Source organism: Schistocerca americana, chromosome 6 (assembly GCF_021461395.2).
Source record: "Schistocerca americana isolate TAMUIC-IGC-003095 chromosome 6, iqSchAmer2.1, whole genome shotgun sequence".
In the NCBI taxonomy this organism is placed as follows: Eukaryota; Metazoa; Arthropoda; class Insecta; order Orthoptera; family Acrididae; genus Schistocerca; species Schistocerca americana.
The window spans coordinates 216,086,187-216,111,880 of NC_060124.1; the positions used below are offsets into that span (position 1 = coordinate 216,086,187).

The 25,694-nt window shown below is 42.4% G+C and overlaps 1 protein-coding gene across 1 annotated transcript in view; it reads left to right on the forward strand.

Annotated features, from left to right (window-relative positions):
- The window catches only part of LOC124620058 (KH domain-containing, RNA-binding, signal transduction-associated protein 2-like), a 328,914-nt gene that overhangs the window by 210,447 nt on the left and 92,773 nt on the right, over positions 1-25,694 (forward strand). The window contains exon 3 of the mRNA XM_047146726.1: positions 5,391-5,507. Coding sequence (XP_047002682.1) covers positions 5,391-5,507 — 117 coding nt within the window. The remainder of the gene's footprint in view (positions 1-5,390; positions 5,508-25,694) is intronic.

Below are 25,694 nucleotides of genomic sequence, written 5' to 3' on the forward strand. Positions count from 1 at the left end.
GTTTGCGTCACGTCTTTGATTATTCGCGTCATTTCGCGGATCAATTTCAACGATTTGTACTTGTCTCTCAGACGTTCTGTCACGTGGAGGATGCCAATTAGGTCCCTCCTGTCTGCTAGATGCAAATTCTGGGTTGTGTCTGTTATTAAAATTTCTATTATCTTGTCTGTCTGCATAACTACTTCTTGTATAATTTCGACTGTCACTTCTGAAATTATTATTGTACCTACTACCCTGGTTATTTCTGTAGTAAGAATTTCTATTACTGTATGAATGATTTCTGTCCTGATGATACCGATTACTGTTTCCGTATGATTGATCATTCCGATACGAATTACCGTTGTTATAGTTGTCTGTGTAATTTCTGTTAGAACGTCTGTTATTGTCATAGGGCTGGTATCTATTGTCGTGTCTGTTACGTCTGTCATTCTCAAAATTACCCATATAACGCCCGTTCCGACCACTATCATTTTTCTCTGAAAGTCTATTGTAATTACTGTTACTGAAAAAGTTACAAGAAGTCCCGTCGTCGTTGTCATACTCCAGTTCTTGCAACAAAGTCTTAAAAGTCTCAATGTCATCTTTACATCTTCCGGCCAAAGCAATTTGTCTTATGGATTGTGGCAACTTAGTTAAACAAATGCGAATTAATTCAGTCGGGCTATAAGGGTTGGACAGAAACTGATTCTTTCGAATCATGTCTTCAAAGTACTCTGCCGGCGTGCGGAACTCAGACTGTTTAAAATTACGCTGCATAATCAGACTATGTTTGACTCTGTCTTGTGTGTTTTCGGACCAATATGCCGATAGAAATGCATGATAAAAATCATTTAAATTATTGCAATCTCTAATGAGTGCGCGCATCCGCGTCGCCGGTTCGTTTTCTAAATATCCACACATGAATTCTAGTTTGTGACTTAGTGGCCAATTTGGTGGAAGTGCGTACATAAATTGATCTAGCCATGCACATGGATGTATGTCATTCTTAGAATTGCGGAAGATCTTAAATTTCCGGACAGTCAAAAAGTGTTTATAATCAAAGTTTTCGCCTCGTGGCGACAAAGACCTACCGCGTCTGTCCCGGTCCGAATGTCGATTATTGTAAAGTTCGCGCGCCTGGCGCTCTCTTGTTGCATCCCGTAAATGAAACAAATTATTTTCTTCAAACCCCTCTGCTACCTGTGATTCTAAATTTCTTCTGCTATCTTTTCCTACAATTTCCCCTTCGATCAACTTGACTTGCTTTCGTAATGCCTCAAATTCCCTTTTCACGCGTTCATTAAATTTTCCCTGATTTTCAACATGCTTATTTATGTTCTGGTATTCTTCGGTTTCTGAAAATGGTAATGGAGCTGTATCATCCGAATCTCTGTCCCCATGTAAACTAAGATTTGTCAGTTTATCTGAAATTTCCTCCACTCTTTCCGATAAGTCACCAAATTGTTCTTTCTGTTTATTTACGTCTTCCGTAAGTGTCGCGACTCGGGTTTCAGTATTGTCACATTTGGTAGCTAGCTGTTCATATTGCTGTGTTAGATTATTTATTCTGTCATTTGGTACGGATTCCTCGATTTTTTCAAATATTTCTTTCTTATCCTTTGCACGTTGTAAATTTAACTCTGAAAAATTCTGTACTATCACGCGATCTCTTTCTTCCTGTTCTCTATCCTGTTCCCTTTGTCTGATTTCTACTGCAATTAATCTATTATTGTGAGAATTCAGAATCGGTTGTACTTCTTCCCTGATTTCTTTCTTTAATTCATCTTTCATATTTTTGAAACATGTCCCTATTCTTGAATCTAACCGTGTTTCCAAAGTTCCCATCTCTGTTTTAATTGTTCCAATCTCTGTTTTAAATTCAGATCCTAACCGAGTTTCCATTGTTCCCATATCAGTTTTAATTTCAGATCGCAAAGTTCCCATCTGTGTTTCCATTGTTCCTATCTGTGTTTTTAATTCAGATTGAAAATTTAATATTACACTCATCAACTGCTCCATATTAACTTGTTCGAAATTCCTTTCGCCCCTAACATCTCCCGCAAAACTAACTTCCTTCGTCACAGCTGTAAGGCTACCTGTGTTCGATACTATTTCAGAGTCTTCTGTCGTTAATCTCAGATTCTGTAAATTTTCTGATTGAGAAAAATTTTGAAATGGTTCCGGACTATTTTCCCGACTTATCACATTGTTTTCCACCTCATTATCCATCATACTGTTTTCCTCTGTTGGCGAGTTCCCCATGTCAACAATTTCGTTATTCTCACTATTCATCATTTTTGCCTTTTTCATTGATCGCGTAATCATTTACAAAATATACGAAAGATTCGTCACTGTACGAAAATCACACACAATGACCCCTTATCTCCAACAATACTATTCACACGCAATGTCTCCCTCAAACACGATCAATCGAACAATTGAAATAATTGCACAAGATTGTCAAACGCGTATACAAGGCAATAAAATTTAAATTTTGAAAAATACCATTAGAAGAATGCCAATTACCAAATCTACACATTCAATACAGACTACAATTACTGAACTACAAATTACTACAACAATACTACAGTCTACAATTTTCACAATCAGAAGAATCCAAGGGACGATCCGAAGCAGCGGTCGCCACGTGCATGGGGGCTTAATTAAATATATAAGATTGAAAATGATTTTTAGTTTTAGTAACTGTATGTCCGATTACGTAAGTCTCGTAATCGGTTGGCCCTGACTAGTATTATTACGCTATCTGACTGCAACAAACAATGTAAGAAAATTTTCGTAAACACAGTTAATTAATTAAGACCCCAGCAACTATAAAAATCTACAAAACCAATAAGCACTAGTGTAGCTGTTCTGTATGTGGGAGTGTGACTCAACGTCCACATCTGGCACGGTTCTTTTCCAACAAGACAAGAATTTTGATACCAATTATACTGACGTGACAAAGAAATTTAGAAAAACTATTATTACGCAAGAAAACCAGAATTCACTCTAATACAAGAACGCAAGCCAGATGCTTTGTTGACTGAACCTGTAGTGACGCATTATTTCAGATACACAAATAAATAAACGAACATGGTAAATTTTACCTTCATATATATTGACGAATGCACTCATTACAATATCATCTGCTATCTCTCCCATCAAATAACTGCATAAGACATGAAACAACGCTCTTTACTACAACATCTCGCTCCAACTTCACGACAACCCCGAGCTCTGCCCACGCACACACTGTCTCTATGAGTTCTTAACACACACTGTCCTCTACGAACCCTCAACAACCACTGACTGCCACGAACTCTAAACAGGCACTGTGGAGGCGGCTTAATAGTACTCTTTGGCGCACTCTCTGGCGCAGTGGCACAGTGTAGCCACCTTTCACCGGGCGTGGGAAGCGAGAACGCTACCGCACGACCACGAGCTAAGGACCTCCTGTTTTTATGGTCAGCAATAAATATGATCAAAAATATTCGAAACTGCTTGTATTTCATCCAGAGAGAAAAAGAAGCCACATCTCCAGAAGACTGCATCAAAACACATTCCTTTGTACATCACAATTATTATCCCCAATATTCTATCATCATTTGCTGCAAAACTGTGCGATGAGGGTGAACATTTTATAAATGTATACCAGATTTGTTTTTGTATAGATACCTTAAAACAAACAGGTATTTTTAGAAATGTGGTTTTTTATAACTTGTGGAATATGCCGAGTAAAATACGGCTTGCCCTATTTTTGATACGAGTATCACCCCTCGTGGTCTCGCGGTAGCGTTCTCGCTTCCCGAGCATGGGGTCCCGGGTTCGATTCCCGGCGGGGTTAGGAATTTTTCCTGCCTCGAGATGACTGGGTGTTGTTGTGTCGTCTTCATCATCATCATTCATTCCCATTACGGTCGGAGGAAGGCAACGGCAAACCACCTCCATTAGGACCCTGCCTAGTAAGGCGGTGCGGGTCTCCCGCATCGTTCCCCTACGCTCTGTAAAGAAGCATGGGACTTCATTTCATTTCATTCCATCACCACATCACGTGTAAATCATCAACTGTAAAATATTAAAAATACTTTTAAGTATGATGTTCTAGTGAATGGCTTGCAATCCCTTCCTGGAAATTTATTTACAACTGTACATTTTGCTTTGCCTTTCCTTTTCAAGGTCTTTATGAAAATGTTAATAAATACGATGCATTAAGAATTGTTTCAGTTTATTTGTGCTGTAAGTGACGGAATAACAGAATAATTGGTTTCCCCAGGTAGACTTTAATGTAGGACTCACGGATTACCTTTATCTACTCTTTCGGTTGAGCCAACCGCTGCTGAGGTCTTTGCTAAAATAAATGGTTGACGCCTCGACCAGTCAACACCAAAAATACTATTTCTTGCTGAACGTTCGGCCATTAGGAGCTTCCATCTCCATTACTTTCACTTCTGGCTAAACCCTGCATTAACTATAAATTTGGACGAAATCGGTGGTCCCGAAGTTGGCACTGTTGCATAATCAGTTCAATTTTGCCACCCTTTTACTCCAAAACATGGTGGTTCACCAAGAGAAAGCCAACTTCTTCATTTGCTATTTTCCCAATTTAAAGCAATTCACGTGATTTCTGTGCAAAGATATACAGGAAAAAGAAACACTCTTGTGAAACACGGGAGTGCCCAGTCCAATTAATTCCCGTAATAGCGAGACACCTGCGTTATCCCGGCGGGCGTAGATGGTAGGGAGCGGCCTTACCGCAAAGGGCAGAGGCGCAGCCATATTTTCCATCTCATTACAGCGATGAGATGAGACGAGACGTCTCCTTGCCCGGCGGCGAGTAGAGACTCCAGATTAAGGGGGGCGTCGCCGCCCGGTACCGCAGGGGTTGACGGCGGGGCGGCTCTCCGTTTGATGTCTCACCCCCACACTCTGCGCTCCGGCGTGTGGTTCAAAATGGTTCAAATGGCTCTGAGCACTATGGGACTTAACATCTATGGTCATCAGTCCCCTAGAACTTAGAACTACTTAATCCTAACTAACCTAAGGACATCACACAACACCCAGCCATCACGAGGCAGAGAAAATCCCTGACCCCGCCGGGAATCGAACCCGGGAACCCGGGCGTGGGAAGCTAGAACGCTACCGCACGTCCGGCGTGTCACAGACGTTTCCGCGAAAAAGTCACAGCCGCCGTGTTCTTTGCGGTCAGGGAGCAAGGGTGGAGCGAGGCCCCCCCGCGTAAGTTAATGACGTCAGACGTGCAAGCAACGCGAGCTACACTCTGTGTGTGTGTGTGTGTGTGTGTGTGTGTGTGTGTGTGTGTGAGTGAGTGTGTATGCTCACGAGCGCTTCAATTAGATGGCTCGGAGCACACGGTCGTACACTAAAGGCGTCCTCTTTGCCGTCTGTTGCAGTTCAATTTCGTGGGCAAGTTACTCGGTCCCAAGGGTAACTCCCTCAAGAGGCTCCAGGAGGACACGATGACGAAGATGGCCGTTCTCGGCAGAGGTTCCATGAGAGACAAGGCCAAGGTAAGCTGCGCGACCAGCGTTCTCTTCTCTCTCCCTCTCTGTCAGTCTGTCCCTCTCTCTCTCTCTCTTTCTCTCCACCTTCCTGCATCCCTAACCATAACCAGCGTTCCTGCATTTATTCCCTGTGTTTATTTACTACAAAAGTCTCGTATAAACGACACGCATCCTCAAACCTGTGTAAGCTGACGTGCTGCTCTCTAGTAATTTTTTTATCGAAATAATAGTAGGGTGATTTTCTTCGCATCTAAGACCACAGGTCCAATGACTTTCTTGGTATACGTTCTTCGTACGAAGTCACTCCAAACGAAATGCACACTACTTTTTTAAAAAATATCCATCTTTTATTCTACATGTTTGAAAGATTTACAGTATGTAGAATATCCTTTAGGAACAATATTTTCATTTCTCCACGTAGTTTCCATCCCTCTGAACTGCCTTACGCCATCTTGGAACCAGCGCCAGTATACCCGCACGGTAAAATTCTGGACCAACCTGTTGGAGCCACTGTTTGGCAGGCGTGCACAAGGGAGTCATCATCTTCAAACCATGTTCCACGAAGAGAGTCCTTCAGTTTCCCAAAGAGATGATAGTCGCATGGAGCCAGGTCAGGACTGTAAGGTGGGTGTTTCAGTGTTGTCCATCCGAGTTTTGTCGGAACAATATTTTCATTTCTCCACATAATTTCCATCCCTCTCAACTGCCTTACGCCATATTGGAACCAGCGCCTGTACACCCGCACGGTAAAATTCTGGACCAACCTGTTGGAGCCACTGTTTGGCAGAGTGCACAAGGGGGTCATCATCTTCAAACCTTGTTCCACGAGGAGAGTCTTTCAGTTTCCCAAAGAGATGATAGTCACATGGAGCCAGGTAAGGGCTGTAAGGTGGGTGTTTCAGTGTTGTACATCCGAGTTTTGTCATCGCTTCCATGGTTTTTTGACTGACATGTCGTGCAACAGCAAAACATCCTCCTTTTGCCGATGTGGTCGAACACGACTCAGTCGAGCTTGAAGTTTCTTCAGTGTCGTCACATATGCATCAGAATTTATGGTGGTTCCACTTGGCATGATGTCCACAAGCAAGAGTCGTTCGGAACCGAAAAACACCGTAGCCATAACTTTTCCAGCAGAAGGTGTAGTTTTGAATTTTTTTTTCTTGGGTGAATTTGCATGATGCCACTCCTCTTATGGCCTCTTCGTCTCTGGTGAAAAATTATGGAGTCATGTTTCATCACCTGTTACAATTCTTCCAAGAAATTCATCTCCACCATTCTCGTACTGTTCCAAAAGTTCGCTGCATACCGTTTTTCTTGTTTCCTTGTGAGCCACTGTCAACATCCTGGGAACCCAGCTGGCACAAATCTGTTTTAACGCCAACACTTTCAGTGTTCTGCAAACACTTCCTTCTCCTATCCTAACGTAGTGTGACAATTCGTTTACTGTGATGCGTCTGTCAGCGGTCACCAATTCGTTAACTCTCTGCACATTGTCTGGAGTGTGTGCAGTACGAGGCCTGCCGCTACGAGGACAGTCATCAATATTGCCGTGCCCACTTTCATCACGTAACCTGCTTGCCCACCGGCTAACAGTACTGCGATCGACAGCAGCATCTCCATACACCTTTCTGAACCTCTTGTTGATGTTTCCCACTGTCTCGTTTTTACAGCACAGGAATTCCATGACAGCACGTTGCTTCTGACGAACGTCAAGTGTAGCAGCCATTTTGAAGACATGCTGTGACGGCACCACTCACGGGAACAGGTTGAACTAACTTTGAAAACAACGGGAAGGATGTATCTACACACTGTAAAACTTTCGCACATGCAGAATGAAAACTGTATTTTTACAAAAATAGTCTGCATTTCTTTTGAAGTGACCCTCGTAACATTATCTTCTACTGAACTTGTAATATCTGCCTTCGCAGGTTGTTTTTTTTATGATCAGACACCCAAATAATTTACATAGTAGGTTATTACATATAGCGCAACTTATATTTTGTTTAGACATTGCTTTTAGCTTCACGTAAAAACTGATACAATGAAAGTTTGACACTATTTTGTAAGAAACAGCTTTTAACAGAATACTTGGGAATAACCGAAGACGAAAACTGTACAAGAATACCGAAATTCAATAAAAATTATCACTTTCGTGCGTCATAGAGTCATTTTCCTTCTTCTGCCTGTTCCAGTCTACCTCCTCCTTGGCCTCTGCACACACCTTCTTCGAGTGCGATAGCATTCCATTGCTTGTTGTGGGATTTTCTGAGATCCTGTATGCACTACATGCGCTTTCCAGTCTTCCTTTTGTTAAATTACTTTTTCAGTTAATGGTTGTGTCACCAGTTCTTTCCTTTTTCTTCATTTCTTATTTTTTTCTTCTGATTTCCAGCCTTCCGTATATCTGAGGAACTTCATTCCCGATACTTCAAGTTGCCTTAGATATTGAGGTCTTAATGACAAACTTACTGCTCCATAGCGGGGAAGCGTCATGACTTTATAAAATTTCTTTTCAGTTTCTCATCTCATTTTACCCTCTCATTTTCTTCTTGTCGTGGGACATATAAGTTGATGGGGATCAGTTTTCTTATTTATGTCTCTCTCTAATTCAGAAATTATGCCATAGCGTAGGTAATGGAAATGGGATACCTATTCTGTTATTATGTTACTGATGATTACCTTATTTCTTAACGGGTATTTTCCTTAAAACGTTTTTGTTTTGTTGTGGTATCTTCAGATTACAACTTAAGCTTACATTGTGTAATCTATGTACTGTTGTTTGTCATTTGTCTACACTGTTTTATATGTTTGCAAGGTCACTGGCAAAAAGTAACGTATTAAGGAACTTGCCTGAGCCATTTCTTATACGTTGTGGTACTCTGTCCTTCATCTAATCCTTGATGAAGTCGTCGATGTCGATAATGAACAGTGTTGATGAGGGACTTCAGTCTTGCGTTATTCCCAGATTTACCTCGATGTCTGTTGTCAGCTGTTTGCCAGAACGTGTTCTTATTTTTGTGTTTTTATCAGGTGCCCTGATGAATGTCTTTTCGCCTTTGTTGAACGGAGATTTGCACTGTGTGTGCGCTCAAATGCTTTGTCATAGTAGTTAGATGCTAGGTGTGGTGTCATTAAAAATATTAGTAGGGGATAGATCTTGCATCATGATAGGCGCCACAGCCGCGAACTTATTAAATGAAGATGCCATTTTTCTCAACTAAGCTATAGTTATTTAAGCGTCTTCTTCGTTGCACAAATAGCATTTTAAGCCATTGTCGAGTGGTTTGCTGTATAAAAAGGACATTACTTTACCACCACGGAAAGAGAACACAATAGAGTGAATATAATTAGCGAAAATGTAGTTGTCTTTTAACAGGATTCCATTCGTATGGAAAAGGCAGCGTAGTCACGTGACCTGTTTCCTATCGTTTTTGATTCGTAAATTGTGTTGTTCTAGGTTATTTGAGAGATGCTTAATGTGAAGCCGTCAATAACAGTGCAATCTCTAAATCAAAACGAGCGGTAGTGAACGTGAGAAACGGAGTTCCTAAATACAGGGTGTTTAAGAAACTCCCACATATTCCTAAAGGAGGTAGCAGAGGAGAGTGTTGTTCTCGGATGATAGAGTACCTGGAAACACATGATGTTTCCTGGTCAATATTTGAGACTAGTGACTGGTTCACGTGAAGGAGAGCAAACTAGAAACCGCCGTAAGCAGTCTGGAGCGTTTTCTAATGTTTTTGTTGTTGTGAGACTTGAGGTTATGATTTGTGCAGCTTATTACAATTTCTACATATTTAACTGTTTTGTAATATACTAAAGGTACCTGGGGAATATTGTTAATTCTTCAGTTATACAGTTTCACGGCGAATAAAATTCTGCGTATGTTTAAAACTATTTATCTAATGTGTGGGCGATTAAGCCATGTTCTGTTAGTTCTACATCTACATTTACGTCTACATGGATACTCTGCAAATCTCATTTAAGTGCCTGGCAGAGGGTTCATCGAACCACCTTCACAATTCGCTATTATTCCAATGTCGTATAGCGCGCGAAAAAAATCGACACCTATATCTTTCCGTACGACCTCTGATTTCCCTTATTTTATCGTGGTGATCGTTCCTTCCTATGTAGGTCGGTGTCAACAAAATATTTTCGCATTCGAAGGAGAAAGTTGGTGATTGGAATTTCGTGAGAAGTTTCCGTCGCAACGAAAAACGCCTTTCTTTTAATGATTTCCAGCCCAAATCCTGTACTATTTCTGTGGTACTCTCTCCCATATTTCGCGATAATACAAAACGTGTTGCCTTTCTTTGAACTTGTGCTCCATCTTGCGCCTTGAACCGTAAGATAGTCTTCTTCCATGTAAAACGTGATTTTTGTAAATGACTTGAGTTTCTTTAATGCCTTAATAGTTTTCCCTGTTTTGAATATCTAAATGCGTTTTAGCTACCAACAGCTTCTGTTTGAAAATATTTTGAACTTGTAAGTGGTTTCTGATAATACTGCACTTCCTCTTAATTTTATTTCACTTACTGATTATTTGTGTGTAGCAGATTGACAATGTAACACACAGACAATTAAATACACTATTGACAAAATTTTATCCCCTCCAACACTTTTAAATTTGAGTAGAGCAGTTTTACGTAGGTACAAGAACATATTGGAACCGGGAACCGTATTTCATTTTTGGAAAAGCCTTACTTTTCCGAAGTAATTCTATGTAATTTCAGAAAAATAATTGCAGCACATATAAATGGAATGCTATCATGCCGAAATGGAACGAGAAAATGTACTTCACTTTTACGAGTGCGAATCAGGGTCTTTGCAGTCCGTCTTCAGGCCACGAGTGGCCTACCGGGACCATCCGACCGCCGTGTCATCCTCAGATGATGATGCGGATAGGAGGGGCGTAGGGTCAGCACACCGCTCTCCCGATCTTTATGATGGCGTTCTTGACCGAAGCCGCTACTCATCGATCGAGTAGCTCCATAATTGGCATCTCGAGGCTGAGTGCGCCCCGAAAAATGCCAATAGCGCATGGCGGCCTGGATGGTCACCCAACTTCGGTGATCTCACGGGAACCGGTGTATCCACTGCGGCAAGGCCGTAATCAGGAAGTCTTTGCCTTTAATTAACTTTTACTGGCCGAAATGAGGTACTGACAGGTGGCTACAAATATGTATACTATTCTACATACCCTACACAATTTTTCAACTTAGTACCTACGCCATTTCAGACATTTGTCCCTTCGTAGCAATAAATCCGAGATGTTCCTGTGGTAGAAATCGTCCGGATGACTGTGGAACGATCGTGGTATTGCTGTCTGGGCTCCATCGTTTAACGAGAATCGCCATCCTGCCGGGAACTTCTTTAGTGGACTGTAAACTTGGAAATCACTAGGGAGAGGTCCGGATTGTATGGTGTGTGGTCCACACTCAGCCAATAAAGTGACGGGAGCTTGTCGACGGTTCTGATTGTCACACGTGGCCTCGCTCTGTGGTGGATAACAACATCGTCTAGATTGAGAACCCCTCGGTGCTTCTTCCTGATGGCAGCCCACAGACGTGACGGCGTGGAACAGTAGCTGACGACACTGATGGCTGCACCCAGAGCCGCGAAATCCAGCAGAGGCGGTCCACGGCGTTCCCAGAAGACCGTTGACATAACTTCGCCAATAGATGACACTGAACAGAATTTCTTTGAAAATGGTTCAAATGGCTCTGAGCACTATGGGACTTAACTTCTGAGGTCATCAGTCCCCTAGAACTTAGAACTACTTAAACCTAACTAACCTAAGGACATCACACACATCCATGCCCGAGGCAGGATTCGAACCTGCGACCGTAGCAGTCGCGCGGTTCCGGACTGCGCGCCTAGAACCGCGGCCAGAATTTCTTTGTCACAGGTGAATCCAGATGTTTCCACATCATGCTCTGCTGCTTCGGTGTTGGCGTGATATGCAGTATCCACGCTGCTTCGCCAGTAACAGTGCGAAATACCGTTGCAGATTATTTAGTGAAGCAACTATTCGCTTGCCTTTCATGATGTCACCAAACCGTTCAGGCACCGACCAACATAAAACCTTCCGATACCCTACGGACCCGTGAACGATAGAGTAAAAATACGAAGTGCCAGACTCCGAGGAAATCTTCTTGACGTGCACACGCCGATCCACTTTCACCATTACATCCATGCGGGAAAGTTGCTGTCACCCAGCGACGACAGCGGACTTCACGAACGCTCATTGTCATGCAAGTCTTCACCACCTACTGTGAACTCACAACACTTCCTCCTCCTCCTCCTCCTCCTACTCCTCCTCACACTTCTCAAAGCGAGACACTTTTCTCAATACATGGGCTGCATTTCCCTGCGGATTTCGATGGATGTTCGCCCCTTGCTCCACAGAAAGCGAATTACACTTCGTTGCTCGTACATCGTGGATGTGTGAAACACAAGCGCTATTTTCACAAACTGATAACAGCATCGTGCTGAGGAGCTACCGACAGATAAAGCAGGACATCTCCATGAAAAAGAAGACTTCGCACTACAGCCGTAAGTTAGTTAAAAAATAGTGGACGAAACCTGTCTGGAAAAGACAGGGCTGGCTGTAAAAGAGAGTCTTTGTGTTTCAAGGTACAACAAATGTGTTCAAATGTGTGTGAAATTTTATAGGACCTAACTGCTAAGGGCATCAGTCCCCAAGCTTACACACTACTTAACCTAAATTATCGTAAGGACAAACACACATGCCGGCCGCGGTGGTCTAGTGGGTCTAGGCGCGCAGTCCGGAACCGCGGGACTGCTACGGTCGCAGGTTCGAATCCTGCCTCGGGCATGGATGTGTGTGATGTCCTTAGGTTAGTTAGGTTTAAGTAGTTCTAAGTTCTAGGGGACTGATGACCATAGAAGTTAAGTCCCATAGTGCTCAGAGCCATTTGAACCAACAAACACACACACCCATGCCCGAGGGTGGACTCGAACCTCCGCCGGGAACAGCCGCACAGCGCACGACTGCAGCGCCTCAGACCGCTTGGCTAATCCCGCGCGGTCAAGGTGCAACACTCCCCCCTGTTGTTCAAAACTAGAATAAAAGTTTCTTTAATGAAATGTTCTGAAATTAACACCTGTTGAGATATCGACTAATCTGCCATCTCTTTCATATGTGCCTGTTACGTAGAAGAAGACAATTCTGCATGTGTTTACCACACATTACGCACATCCTTTATTCCTGCTTCGCAGTGATTGACGTACTCTTTCAAATACAATTGACTCCATTCGGATTGGATCACATACATTGGTCACAGGCTCCCATAACGTCTGCAAATTGTCGATGTGTTGGACTTACACCCATGACTTAGGATAAATTTCGTCTCAGCCAGAAATCCAACGGATTCAGATCCAGGGAACGGGCATACCATACTACTGAACCTCCTCGAGCAATCCATCACCTATGAAACGTTGCGGTGAGGTGCCGTCATACGATCCGTATAAAATGACGTGGTGTGCCGTTGTGAATAAGACACTGTTGTTACCTTTCTACAAGGACAATATTCTCAACCGCTCGGGTAATTCATCGCGCAAAAACTGGACATACACAACAGTCATTAACCTGTTTGTTAAAGTGTATGGCATTACGTACCTGCCACCGATGATTCCTGCCATACATTGATACTGAAGCCGTGTATGATGCTACTTTACTATGCCACCTCTTGTGAAACTGCCTCGTCTGTTAATAAAATGCAGGCTGTGAACTTCGGATCTTCAACGGATGACATCTCTCGTTTTCGTGTGCTTACATTAAAGTTGTTCTAGTTGTGACCAATACTACCTTCTGTAGGAATACGCGACACTTCTTTTAAAACACATTCTGTATTTCACACAGGAAATTTATTTCGCCCTTAAGTTGCTGGATTTGACATTAATAAGTATCTCCAAATTTTAACGTAAATATAAGAAGCAACAGTTGCTCATCTACATCTATATCGTACCCGGCAAGCTACGTTAAAGTGTGTGGTCGAGGGTACTTAAGACACCATTGATTGATCCCCGCTTCCCTGGTCCACTCGCGAATGGCGCGTGGGAGAAATGACTGTCGGTAGGTCTCTGTATTAACTCTAACTTCTCGAATTTTCTCGTCGTTACCATTTTGCGAGCTGTATGTGGGAGGAAATAATATATTGCCCGACACTTCCAGGCAAATATTTTCTCGAAATTTAAACAGCAGACCTCTCTGTGGTGCACAACACCTCTCTTGTAACTTCTGCCTCTGCAGTTTGTTGTGCTTTCGCGCTACTGAACAATCCCGTGCCGAAATGCACCGTTCTTTGTGGGATCTTCTCTGGTCCGAGCACGGGGCTCACAACCCGAACCACACGCCACTGTTAAGCACTAACGAAGGACTGGGTCCCTTACTTCGATTGCACGTAATTCATTAAGGTCAATCCAACATAGTTATTTCAAATAACATAAATGAAGTTACATTTGAATCTATTCGGGAGGACGACGGTTCAATCCCGCGTCCGGCCATCCTGATTTAGGGTTTCCGTGATTTCCCTAAATCGCTCCAGGCAAATGCCGGGATGGTTCCTTTCAAAGGGCACGGCCGACTTCCTTCCCAGTCCTTCCCTAATCCGATGAGACCGATGGCCTTGCTGTCTGGTCTCCTTCCCCAAAACCAACCAACCAACCAACATTTGAATCTGTCTGACATTAAACAGGAATAAAAAAATAAATAATTTCAATATCAGCTGATTTAGTGCGTCAAGCGCGAGTTAAGCCAATAACCAGATAAACTAAACAATTCTCCGTAATTCAAAAGAAAGAGAAAAACAAAATTGAATCAGTGCACCCCACTGACAAATATCCAAAAAACCTTACAATACTACTCAAAAGAATACACTGAAGTGGGGAGCAATCATTCACCCGACAGAACACTTCAAAATGAGTTCAATAACACAGCTGTGTGCCCCAGAAAACTGCAAGACATTAAATACACTTCATTTGACGAATAACAAATACTCATTAACATTACGCCACTCCTGTTTGAACTGCAGTGTCCCAAAGAAACAGGCGCTTATTCTGAAAGAACAATTTTTTAATATGTTTAAATTACAACATTAAGGAATTCCAAAAGATGTCCAATCACCCCCCCCCCCCTTTTTCAGTTGAGGCCCAAATCTTTCCCCTTTCTAGGCGGAGGCTGAGCCAGAAACAAAAAATGCCTCAAAAACACAGTTTTGCTGTGAAATCTTACAGAACACCCGGAAGCAGTAACAGGCAAGGGGTCGGCACCCACAAATAACACAGGTTAAGAGTCAGGCTGGGAGCACATCCTACGAGAACTTGTTCACACTATGCTCACCACAAACTGTAGACACTCTGGCCGAACATCCGCTTGCGGTGGCTGCCAGAAGGACGAAGCAACCAACAGGCCCACGCCGTGCTTCTCACACGGGAACCTCAATTTGTACAAACATCTAGGCCAACACTAACTCCGGACTCCCCTCTCACTGCGAGGCTTGGCACAGTTTGTATGAAATGCCTTCCAGGCAACCAGTAACCGCCGCAGGAGTTTCACGATTAGCAAACAGCCGCAGCGTAAAAGACATCACACATGTGCTTACGCCCGAGCCACGACTCCGCCAGTCTCACCGGCCGCCCCAAATCGACTGCCTCTCGCCGTCCCGCGCGCCTCAGCCGAAAACGCAAAGATGCTCATGCCCGGGGACGCGCCAAAGATAACAAGCCGATCGCTGATGATCGATCAGCGATCTGGCTGATTCTCTGTCTCTTCTATCAGTCCTATCGGGTAAGGATCCCACATTGATAGGCAATACTCAAGAATCTGTGGAACAAGCACCTTACAGGTAACTTCCTTCGTGAATGAGTTACATTTCCTTAACTTTCTCCCTATGAATCTCAGTCTGGCATCTGATTTTTCTACTGTTTTTTTTTTTTTTTGTGTGATCATTCCACTTACGGTCGCTTCGGATAGTTACTCCTCGATAATTTACAGCAGATTCAATTTCCAGCAATTTATCGTCAATAATTATATTACTAGATTTCTTTTCCTATGTATGCGCAATAAATTACATTTATTCGCGTTCCAGGACAAGTAGAAGAGCCTGCATCGTTCATCAATCCCCTGCAGGTCATTCTGAAAATAGGTACTGTCTTGTGGCGTTACTACTTCGTTATAGACAACCGCATCATTTGCGAACAATGTTAAAGAGCATCCGACACCTTTTACTGAATCATTTATCTACACCGTAGACATTAAGGGTCCTATTACACTGCCTTGGGGTACTCAGGAAATTACTCTTACATCTGTCAGTTTTGTTCCGTTAATGACAAAGTGTTGAGTTCCGTCCTAAAGGAAATCTTGAATGCAGTTGATTTGGTCCGACACTCGATAAGCTTGTATTTATTGCACTAACCGACAATGCAGGACGTTGTCAAAGTCTTTCCTGGAGTATAGGAACACGGCATCAACCGGAGGGCCGTTGTCTACAGTCCTATGGATCTCAGGGAGGAAAAGAGCGAGCTGAGTTTCACAAGAGATCCCCTATTTAGGCTACACTTGCCTCTATGAGACTGATTCTGAAATTTTTGTGTTTATTTTTACAGTAATTACTGCCGTGCACATTTCTGATGTAGGTGAATTTGCATGAACCTGTCACAATACTGAACTGCGTGAATATTCCGTGTGTTCCTACTATAACGCTAACGGCTCTGAGAAGATTTGAACTAAAGAATTTTGATCGTAATTCAGTCTAAATACTTAGTTCGGGAGCGTAATGAATTAACATTTAATGATATTGGAAGAAACCGCTCCGATATCAAAGTTACTGTAAAAGCCACGTTCGCACTTAAATAAACAAAACCTCGAATGATTTTGGAAAATTAAGGCTAACAAATTGTAAAACTGATCAAAGATACAAAAGTAATTAGACTCACTCAAGACTTTGCGAACGCTATAACGAGTTCCAGAACGTAAAGAGAAGTTCCTGGCATCGTATGGTTCTCAGATTTGCCGCACTGTTTAGACCTTGCACCATTGAGAAATAATCCACGTCATTCCGATTTACGGAGGGAAGAGTGAAGACACCTCTGAGTGATGTCAGGGTACCTGTTGGGAGCACGTGAAGCGTCAACGACGCCAGTAAAATATTATTATAGTTCAGTTTTTTTTTTTTACAATCGTATTGACCAACTAGGATCACGTTAACAACTTAAGTTCCTCTTCTTACTTTGTTGTTGTTTCCTATTTTTCCAGTATTCCCTCATTTTCTCCCCATGAAGTCTCTCCCTTTCATCTGTCCATGATGTTCCCGATTTTTTATTTCTTCTGCTTTGAAAGCCTTCCAAATTTAGTATTTTGTTTTTAAAACGGTTGTTTCTGCTGTTTCTGATTCTTTGATGTTGTTTCTTTCAAGATCTTTTCGTACTTCTGTAATCCATGCTCTTGTCGATTTCTTATTCCAGAAATATAGGAGTATTTGTTTTGTTAGTCTATTTCCATCCATTAGGTAGAGATGTCCAAAAAAGGTTAATCTTCGTTTGGCCGTTACTTCAGATATATTCTCTATATTTTTGTAGATCTCCTCATTACTTCTTATTTTCCACCCATCTGCAGTTTTCATTGCACCCATTATGTTTCTAATAATCCTTCTTTCCAGTACCTCTAGTTTGTCCATCATATAGTGCATCGTTAGGCATTCAGATCCATATAAACATTCTGGTCGTACCACTGTGGGGTAGTGTTTTAGTTTTGTTTTTCTAGATATACATTTCTTGTTGTAAATATATTCGGTCAAACCATATGCTCTTTCCATTTTGTCAATTCTTACATCTATTGCAGATTTTTCTAGTCCATTCAGCTGTATAGTTTCTCCAAGATATTTAAATTTATTTACTCGCTCTATTTTACCTATTTGTGTTTCTATGTATTTTGGTGCATTTTTTATATTTGTCATGAATTTTGTTTTTTCAGCTGAAATTTTGAGACCAGTTCTGTTTGTCAATTTTTCCAGAAGAATTAAGGGTAAAATGTGTATTTAGTTTTGTGCTGAAGTCTAAAACGTATGCTGCTTCTGTCAGGTTTTCTAAAAGATAGTTCAGTTACTCATTCACAATGTTTACAAGTCGCAGTTCTACCGCAGCAGCCTCGGCTGTTGGTAATTCAGCTGCGTATTGTATTCTAGCTGACGTCCGTCGAATCAGCTCAGCTTTTGCACCCCGGAGGTGAGGCCAGCGTCCTTGGCGGCGCTTAGTGCTTGTGAGCGGGCCTGCAGGTGCTCCAGCGCTAAGTGGCTCTCGCACCGCCTGCGGGGAGTACTCGGTTCCACTCCGAATTCTAGGATACCCTTGACGAGCTATCCGATGTACCTGGTGTCTGTAGTCGAGACGTCGGTTGATCTCCTCCGTACCCCATTTGGGCTTGAGCACCCGAAGAGCCGGCCGTTCTGGCCGAGCGGTTCTAGGCGCTTCAGTCCGGAACCGCGCTGCTGCTACGGTCGCAGGTTCGAATCCTGCCTCAGGCATGGATGTGTGTGATGTCGTTAGGTTAGTTAGGTTTAAGTAGTTCTAAGTCTAGGGGACAGATGACCTCAGAAATTAAGTCCCATTCTGCTCAGAGACATTTGAACCATTTTTTTCTAGGGGACTGATGACCTCATATGTTAAGTCCCATAGTGCTTAGAGCCATTTGAACCATTTTGAGCACCCGAAGGGACGTTGACGCCAAGAGGTGCTGTTGCTGGCTTCCGTGTTGAAATCCGCTACTGGCAACACTCTACGATGTTGTGTTGTCGGATTTCCCTAAATCACTCCAGGCAAATGCCGGGATGATTCCTTTCAAAGGGCACGGCCGACTTCCTTCCCCGTCCTTCCCTAATCCGATGAGACTGATGACCACGCAGTCTGGTCTCCTTCCCCAAAAAACCAACCAACCAACGACTATCACTGTTCTATTACTCAGTTGCGTGTCGCACTTCACTCCCGAATCCGAATATTAAAAAATCACCTTCACTTTTAGTCAGTTTTTTTCCGGCCGATGCACCATATGTGGGGCGGCGGGTGGAATTATTAGAATAATAAACGTTTTGTATTATTGCTGTTGTTTGCCATTCTCAACACTGGCTCTCTAACTACAATATTGGCAACCAGAAAGTGATCAGCAAAACTTGAAACCTGTAATTAGAATTCCTAGTGCCCACTTCATCTGAGAAATACATTTATAGCTACAGCTTATAGCTCTGAGGAGTTAGGAGATTGTCTGGGATTCATAATCAAAAACCATTCTCTCTAAAATGTTCACTATATTCTGAAATTTACAGACCAAAAAGAATCCACACAATTCAACTACCAGAGCAGTTCAGAGTCTAATGCGCTGATGCAACTATAACTGTTCAAATTAAATGTTTAAGTGAATGCTCGCCATAATTTGATGATAATGTTTATCAAATGTCACGCTAAATTATGGTAGAATGTCTGTCCCGCGGCGGCATGTGAAAATATGACATACGCAAACTGGAGATAGATCATTAAAGTCATCCCAGAATTAAAACTTCACTCGAAAACGATTTCATGGTTACGTGTATCCCGAGTAACATATTACAGTATCCGAGGCTGTTTATAGCAATGATAGCGACGCGACGCGACTCCCGGCACAGGTGGTGCGCTAATCAGCGTCTGGAGAGAACTGGGGTCTTCCTCTCTCACACAGCGTTCTTATATATAAAGCGGCGGTGCGGATGGCTAAGGGAACGCCTGATCAAATCCGCTCTCCCGACTAGCCGCTGGGCTAGTAATGCACCACTTTAAGTTATCGAATAAATCATTGCTTCCTTTGCTGATGGCCGATGAAGCTCTCAATTTAAATGTGCAATCATCACACAGGTAAGTAATCATAATAAAAGTCTCACGTGGCTAAGTCAAATATTTTGGGCGAGAGAATTAACTTAATTACACTACACGCAGTAGACGAGCTCTGAACTTGCCCTTTGGAGATACGCTATCGCTATAGTATTATAGTTATTCAGTTGAAACTTCTCACATCTTTATGATTGTAGCGGATCTCCCTTCTATTTAAATTTAAACATCCTAGCTTTATTTATTCGCCTACTTAATCTAGCTTGCTTCCTTAATTTCTAAGACAAAAACCAGAAAATCATGAATTTCAACTAAAATTTTAATTTGTGAGATCCAGAATACTGTTTCTACTAAATTATTATGAAAAAGGAATCTAAACATAAATTTTTGAGTTTCTAGCTCTTTTCTGTTGCGCCAATGATTTTTACAGAAAAACATCCAAATTTCGAAAATGGTTAAAGTTATTGACCTGATATTCAACACATACTGATTTAGTATTACTCCTGACATGCTGGAAACGTTTAAGGTTATTTACTTGATTTTTAAAGTATTGCGCAACATTTATGACGTCAGAGCTAGTTACAGCGGACTGGCTGGCACACAATGGAATAACTGATGTGAATTTTGTACGGCGTGAGTAGGCTGCTTCCCTACACATTGTCTTTTTTTATCTGTAGACACAGTTAAGTTGTAATATATCGTTTTTTGGCTCAATCTGCACACTGGTTTTTGTAAATTATCTTGTGTCTTCTGTAGAATTATCTGGCCATCAGCATCTAGCAGGGTGTTTAGTTGACTATAGATCCTGTTTTAGTTCCTAAATATATTTCATCCTTCAACTTCGTAACTAGGTCGTTAATATATAAATTAGATAAAGTGGGTGATAGACTTCTCCCTTGTGGAAAGCCTCGATTTATTAAAATTTCATCTGACATTTTCGAAACTGGAGTTAAAACAATTTTTGTACATAGATATAGACTCTTTATGGTATTAATAAAGAGTTTTTACCTTGTCAAAGGCTTTCTCAAAATCGATAAACGCAAACACGTTTCTAAGTCAAGTTCTCAAAGGGTTTCAATAATTTGTCTTCTTATAAATGTATTATCATTACACAAACATCCCTTTATGAAGCTTGATTGTTCTTCTGAGATTACTGCATCAGCGATAGTTTGTAAGCTTTGATTGATAATTTTCTAATAAATATTATATTCTGCATTTATCTAAAGTGATTTCTATATTTAAAATATGCAGCTGGAAATACACAGGAAGTGGTAGAGGAGTAAGTCCACTTCTCTATAATTTCCTGTGTGTTTCCAATTGCCTTTTTTAAATACAGAAATTACTTTAGCTTTGTTCCATTCCTCAGGTACGGAAAGTTATTCTGAAATAAATGCTCCATATTTACAGAATTACCATGGGTTTTTATGGAATAATTTTGTTCACTATCTTCATCATATCACAAATTTCTGTAACGTTGTATTAATTGATTTTCTGTTATTACGTTAATGTTTGCAATATCTTTCACTGATTTATTCTCATGCTTTATGATACCTACCATATCATTTTAAAGATACGGCTTAGTGCTAGTAAAATTAAACGTTACAGAACATCACGATTTTAAAAATCAAACATTTAAAAGTTTCTTTTATAATGAACTTTGTTGGGACTGGGTTTGGATCCTGATCAATGCTGCTCAAAACCTGCCTGCTATGACACATCCGCCTTAATCTATTACGCATACTGAGCGGTAAGCAATCGTTCCTTCATTATGTGTAATTAACATCATAATCAACCACTAAAATGTTTACTTGAACCATTTCAATATTAGCCACGAGACAACATCATGTCCTAACATCTGTTGAAATAGATTTAAATACTAACTGACCCTGAATTGTGGTATCCATTAATAGGCAAGGCAATCTGTGGCATGTAACCTGCCCAGTACATCGAGAAACATCCGTTTCCATGAAACCTAAACAATACAGTCACTGCGCCTAAACAGAACCGGGATTAGCAGCACACCTGCTCACAGTACCTACTCGAAGGACGTTCTCTAGGCACTTTCTAAACAAATTTGCTGGAGTGTCTCGCAACAAATTTCCGTGGCCAACGTATCAGGACGAATGGCCAGAACTTCCCGCACAACACCAACGGGCCACGCCTTCCACAGTGTCAAGTCTATACTCCATCCAATAGGTCACGGGACTGCCTTCCCTGCTGACAGCCGTTGCCGCTACTAGTCCGCAGTCATCACCCCCTGCACCGAAGATGCCCAAGCTTCCAACCGCACCAACCCGTGAGGTATCACCCGTTTTGCCTGAGGGATCGAAAACCATCTCTGCCCAGTGGCTCATTGAAATAGAGCGATGCCAACCTTGTGCCCAAGAAACAAACTCGTACCGCCCCCCCCCCCCCCCCTGTCACGCGGTTTAGGGGTAATCGCGAATTTTTTAAGTTTTTTTAAAAAAAATTCTATTTAAATTTTATCTTCCAGTAATTACGTACCTACCTTTGTGGCCTACGTGCCCAGTAGAATCATCGCCTCAACACAAGTTGTCTGTTCTTTTAACACACGCCTAACCAGAAATTTTCCCGTGCTGCGTCTGGGGGACCAATGAGAAATTTAGTGGAGGAATCAGTTGCTGACTGCGGTACGTTGTCTCTGGCTCTGGCTCACAGCTAAGCATGACGTCCATCTTTTCCTCTGCCTCCTACTTGCCCTCGGACGTACGACATTTTCCATAACCACTCCAGTTTGGGCCGGCCGGTGTGGCCGAGCGGTTATAGGCGCTTCAGTCTGGAACCGCGCGACCGCTGCGGTCGCAGGTTCGGATCCTGCCTCGGGCATGGATGTGTGTGATGTCCTTAGGTTAGTAAAGTTCTGGGGGACTGATGACCCCAGATGTTAAGTCCCATAGTGCTCAGAGCCATTTGAACTATTTTTGAACTCCGGTTTGATGATGGTCTTTTCTTATTCCCAAGTGCGCGCCCGATTGAATGTCGCATCATTGAATAGATTTGATGATGATTTTAAAACTTCCTACTTTATTTAGTAATCTGTGGATGAACACAATCCTTCCAGCCCTTAAATTTACTTCTGGCATCCCGGTACAATATGTTTCTAAACCGAATCCATGCTCTCCTTCATGAAAACGTAGGCACCGGTTGCAAAGCGTACTTATCAACATCAAGAACAGCTCATACAGTATTTCCACTTTCATAGCGAATTTGGAACTTCAAGTGGATCTCATCGATCAATAGGATACGTCTGTCCTTTACAGATAAAGGATAATTAAGATGGCCACTGTGCTGCTCAGTGATAGGATCTGATGAAAACCTGTTACAAAGCCTCGATGATGTATTGGAACTTGGCACGACAAAGCTGCAAGCACTTCTCACAAATGTATAAGCATGTGGAGTGATAGAATAGACTTATGACCACAAGATTATTTAATTACATTCACGCGTAACCAATGTTGAACCTTTACATCTCAAAAGAAGACCACACCAAGTGATCGGTTCCTTGCAATTTTTTATACTTACGAGACTTGAAGTTCAGAACTAAAATATCAACATGCCAAAGTTTTTCGACGCAACACTCAAAAATTCTCCAGAAATTCTGTTTCGAAATTTTTCAAGTTTATTTCATTCACTAAACTTATCGCGCTTTGTCTTCCGGCTGTGTCGCTGTGTTGTAGAACGCTGCTTGCACATCGTGTACTCAGGTTCAATTCTTCGTGTGAGTGAGATTTTTAAGCAAGGGGTATGTTTTACGTACATTGCTGTGAACATAATAATCTTAAAGATTTCTTAATTTCAACATTTTTACTAACAATCTTTTATAAAAAAATCGCTGATTAAGGATTTATATTTGCAATTAAAACAGGAATTCTGTGTGCGATATTTAACTAGAAATAAGAATAGTGCATTTCTCATATAAACCGACAGCTAGATATTTGTTAATTAAATTTATGTGACGAATTTTGTGTTTAAATGTGGAAGGTAATTGAAATAAACGGAAAGGGTATTGAAAACCGATAATGACAGAAACGAGACGCGATTCAGCGATCGCGCAATGGGCTACCGGTATACACATGTACAAATGGCAGTAGTACGACGTACTAAAAGTTTAAAAGGGCAGTGCATTGGCGGAGCTGTCATTTGTACTCAGGGGATTCATGTTAAAAGGTTTCCGACGAGATTCTGACCGCACGACGGGAATTAAAAAACTCTGAACGCGGAATCATAGTTGGAACTAGACGCATGGCACACTCCATTTCGGAAGTCGTGAGGGAAATGAGTGATCATAGATCCACAGTGTCAGGAGTGTGCCAAGAATATCACATTTCAGGCGTTGCCTCTCACTATGGACTACGCAGTGGTCGACGGCCTTCACTTAACGACAGACAGCAGCGGCGTTTGCGAACAGTTGTCAGTGCTAATAGACAACCAACACTGCGCCATATGACCACAGAAATATATGTGGGACTTACGACGAACATATCTGTTAGGTCAGTAAGGCGAAATCTGGCGTTATCTGGGTACTGCACATAAGACTGACGCGAGTGCATTTGCTAGCAGCACGACACTATCTGTAGCTCCTTTCCTGAGCTCGTGACCATATTGGTTGGACACTAGACATCTGAAAAACCGTGGCCTGGTCAAATGAGTCCCTATTTTAGTTGGTTAGAGCTGATGGTAGGATTCGAGTGTGGTGCAGACCCCACGAAGCCATGGCCGCAAGTTTTCAACAAAGCACTGTTCAAGCTGCTAGTAGTTCCATATGGGTGTGGGCTGTGTTACATTGAATAGAATGAATAATTTAGCCATCCAGATCGCCGACATGAATCCCATCTAATATTTATGGGGCATAATCAAGAGGTCAGTTCGTGGTCAAAATCTCCGACCGGCAACACTTTCGCAATTAAGAAAGGTAGGAAGATTTTTCTGTTTGGCAAAAGTGACAAAAAGCAGATTTCAGAGTACCTGATGGCTCAAGACAAAAGTTTTGTCTCAAGTACAGGTAGTGTTGAGGATCAGTGGACAAAGTTCAAAACCATCGTACAATATGCGTTAGATGAGTATGTGCCAAGCAAGATCGTAAGAGATAGAAAACAGCCACCGTGGTACAACAACCGAGTTAGAAATCTGCTGCGGAAGCAAAGGGAACATCACGGCAAACATAAACATAGCCAAAGCCTTGCAGAAAAACAAAAATTACGCGAAGCGAAATGTAGTGTGAGGAGGGCTATGCGAGAGGCGTTCAATGAATTCGAAAGTAAAGTTCTGTGTACTGACTTGGCAGAAAATCGTAAAAAATTTTGATCTTATGTCAAAGCGGTAGGTGGATCAAAACAAAATGTTCAGACACTCTGTGACCAAAATGGTTCTGAAACAGAGGAAGACAGACTAAAGGCCGAAATACTAAATGTCTTTTTCCAAAGAGGATGGAGGGACGAATGGAGACGCGTCGTCTTCAGCGATGAGAGTCGCTTCTGCCTTGGTGCCAATGATGGTCGTATGTGTGTTTGGCGCCGTGCAGGTGAGCGCCACAATCAGGACTGCATACGACCGAGGCACACAGGGCCAACACCCGGCATCATGGTGTGGGGAGCGATCTCCTACACTGGCCGTGCACCACTGGTGATCGTCGAGGGGACACTGAATAGTGCACGGTACATCCAAACCGTCATCGAACCCATCGTTCTACCATTCCTAGACCGGCAAGGGAACTTGCTGTTCCAACAGGACAATGCACGTCCGCATGTATCCCGTGCCACCCAACGTGCTCTAGAAGGTGTAAGTCAACTACCCTGGCCAGCAAGAACTCCGGATCTGTCCCCCATTGAGCATGTTTGGGACTGGATGAAGCGTCGTCTCACGCGGTCTGCACGTCCAGCACGAACGCTGCTCCAACTGAGGCGCCAGGTGGAAATGGCATGGCAAGCCGTTCCACAGGACTACATCCAGCATCTCTACGATCGTCTCCATGGGAGAATAGCAGCCTGCATTGCTGCGAAAGGTGGATATACACTGTACTAGTGCCGACATTGTGCATGCTCTGTTGCCTGTGTCTACGTGCCTGTGGTTCTGTCAGTGTGATCATGTGATGTATCTGACCCCAAGAATGTGTCAATAAAGTTTCCCCTTCCGGGGACAATGAATTCACGGTGTTCTTATTTCAATTTCCAGGAGTGTATGTTTATCGCCAAAACTTTGTCCGCATTGGTTTAGAATGTTTACCATTTCTTACGAAATGATTCATTCGCCATTACTATATTGCTTTTAATTTCTCTGCCACTCTTCCAACTCGTTTCT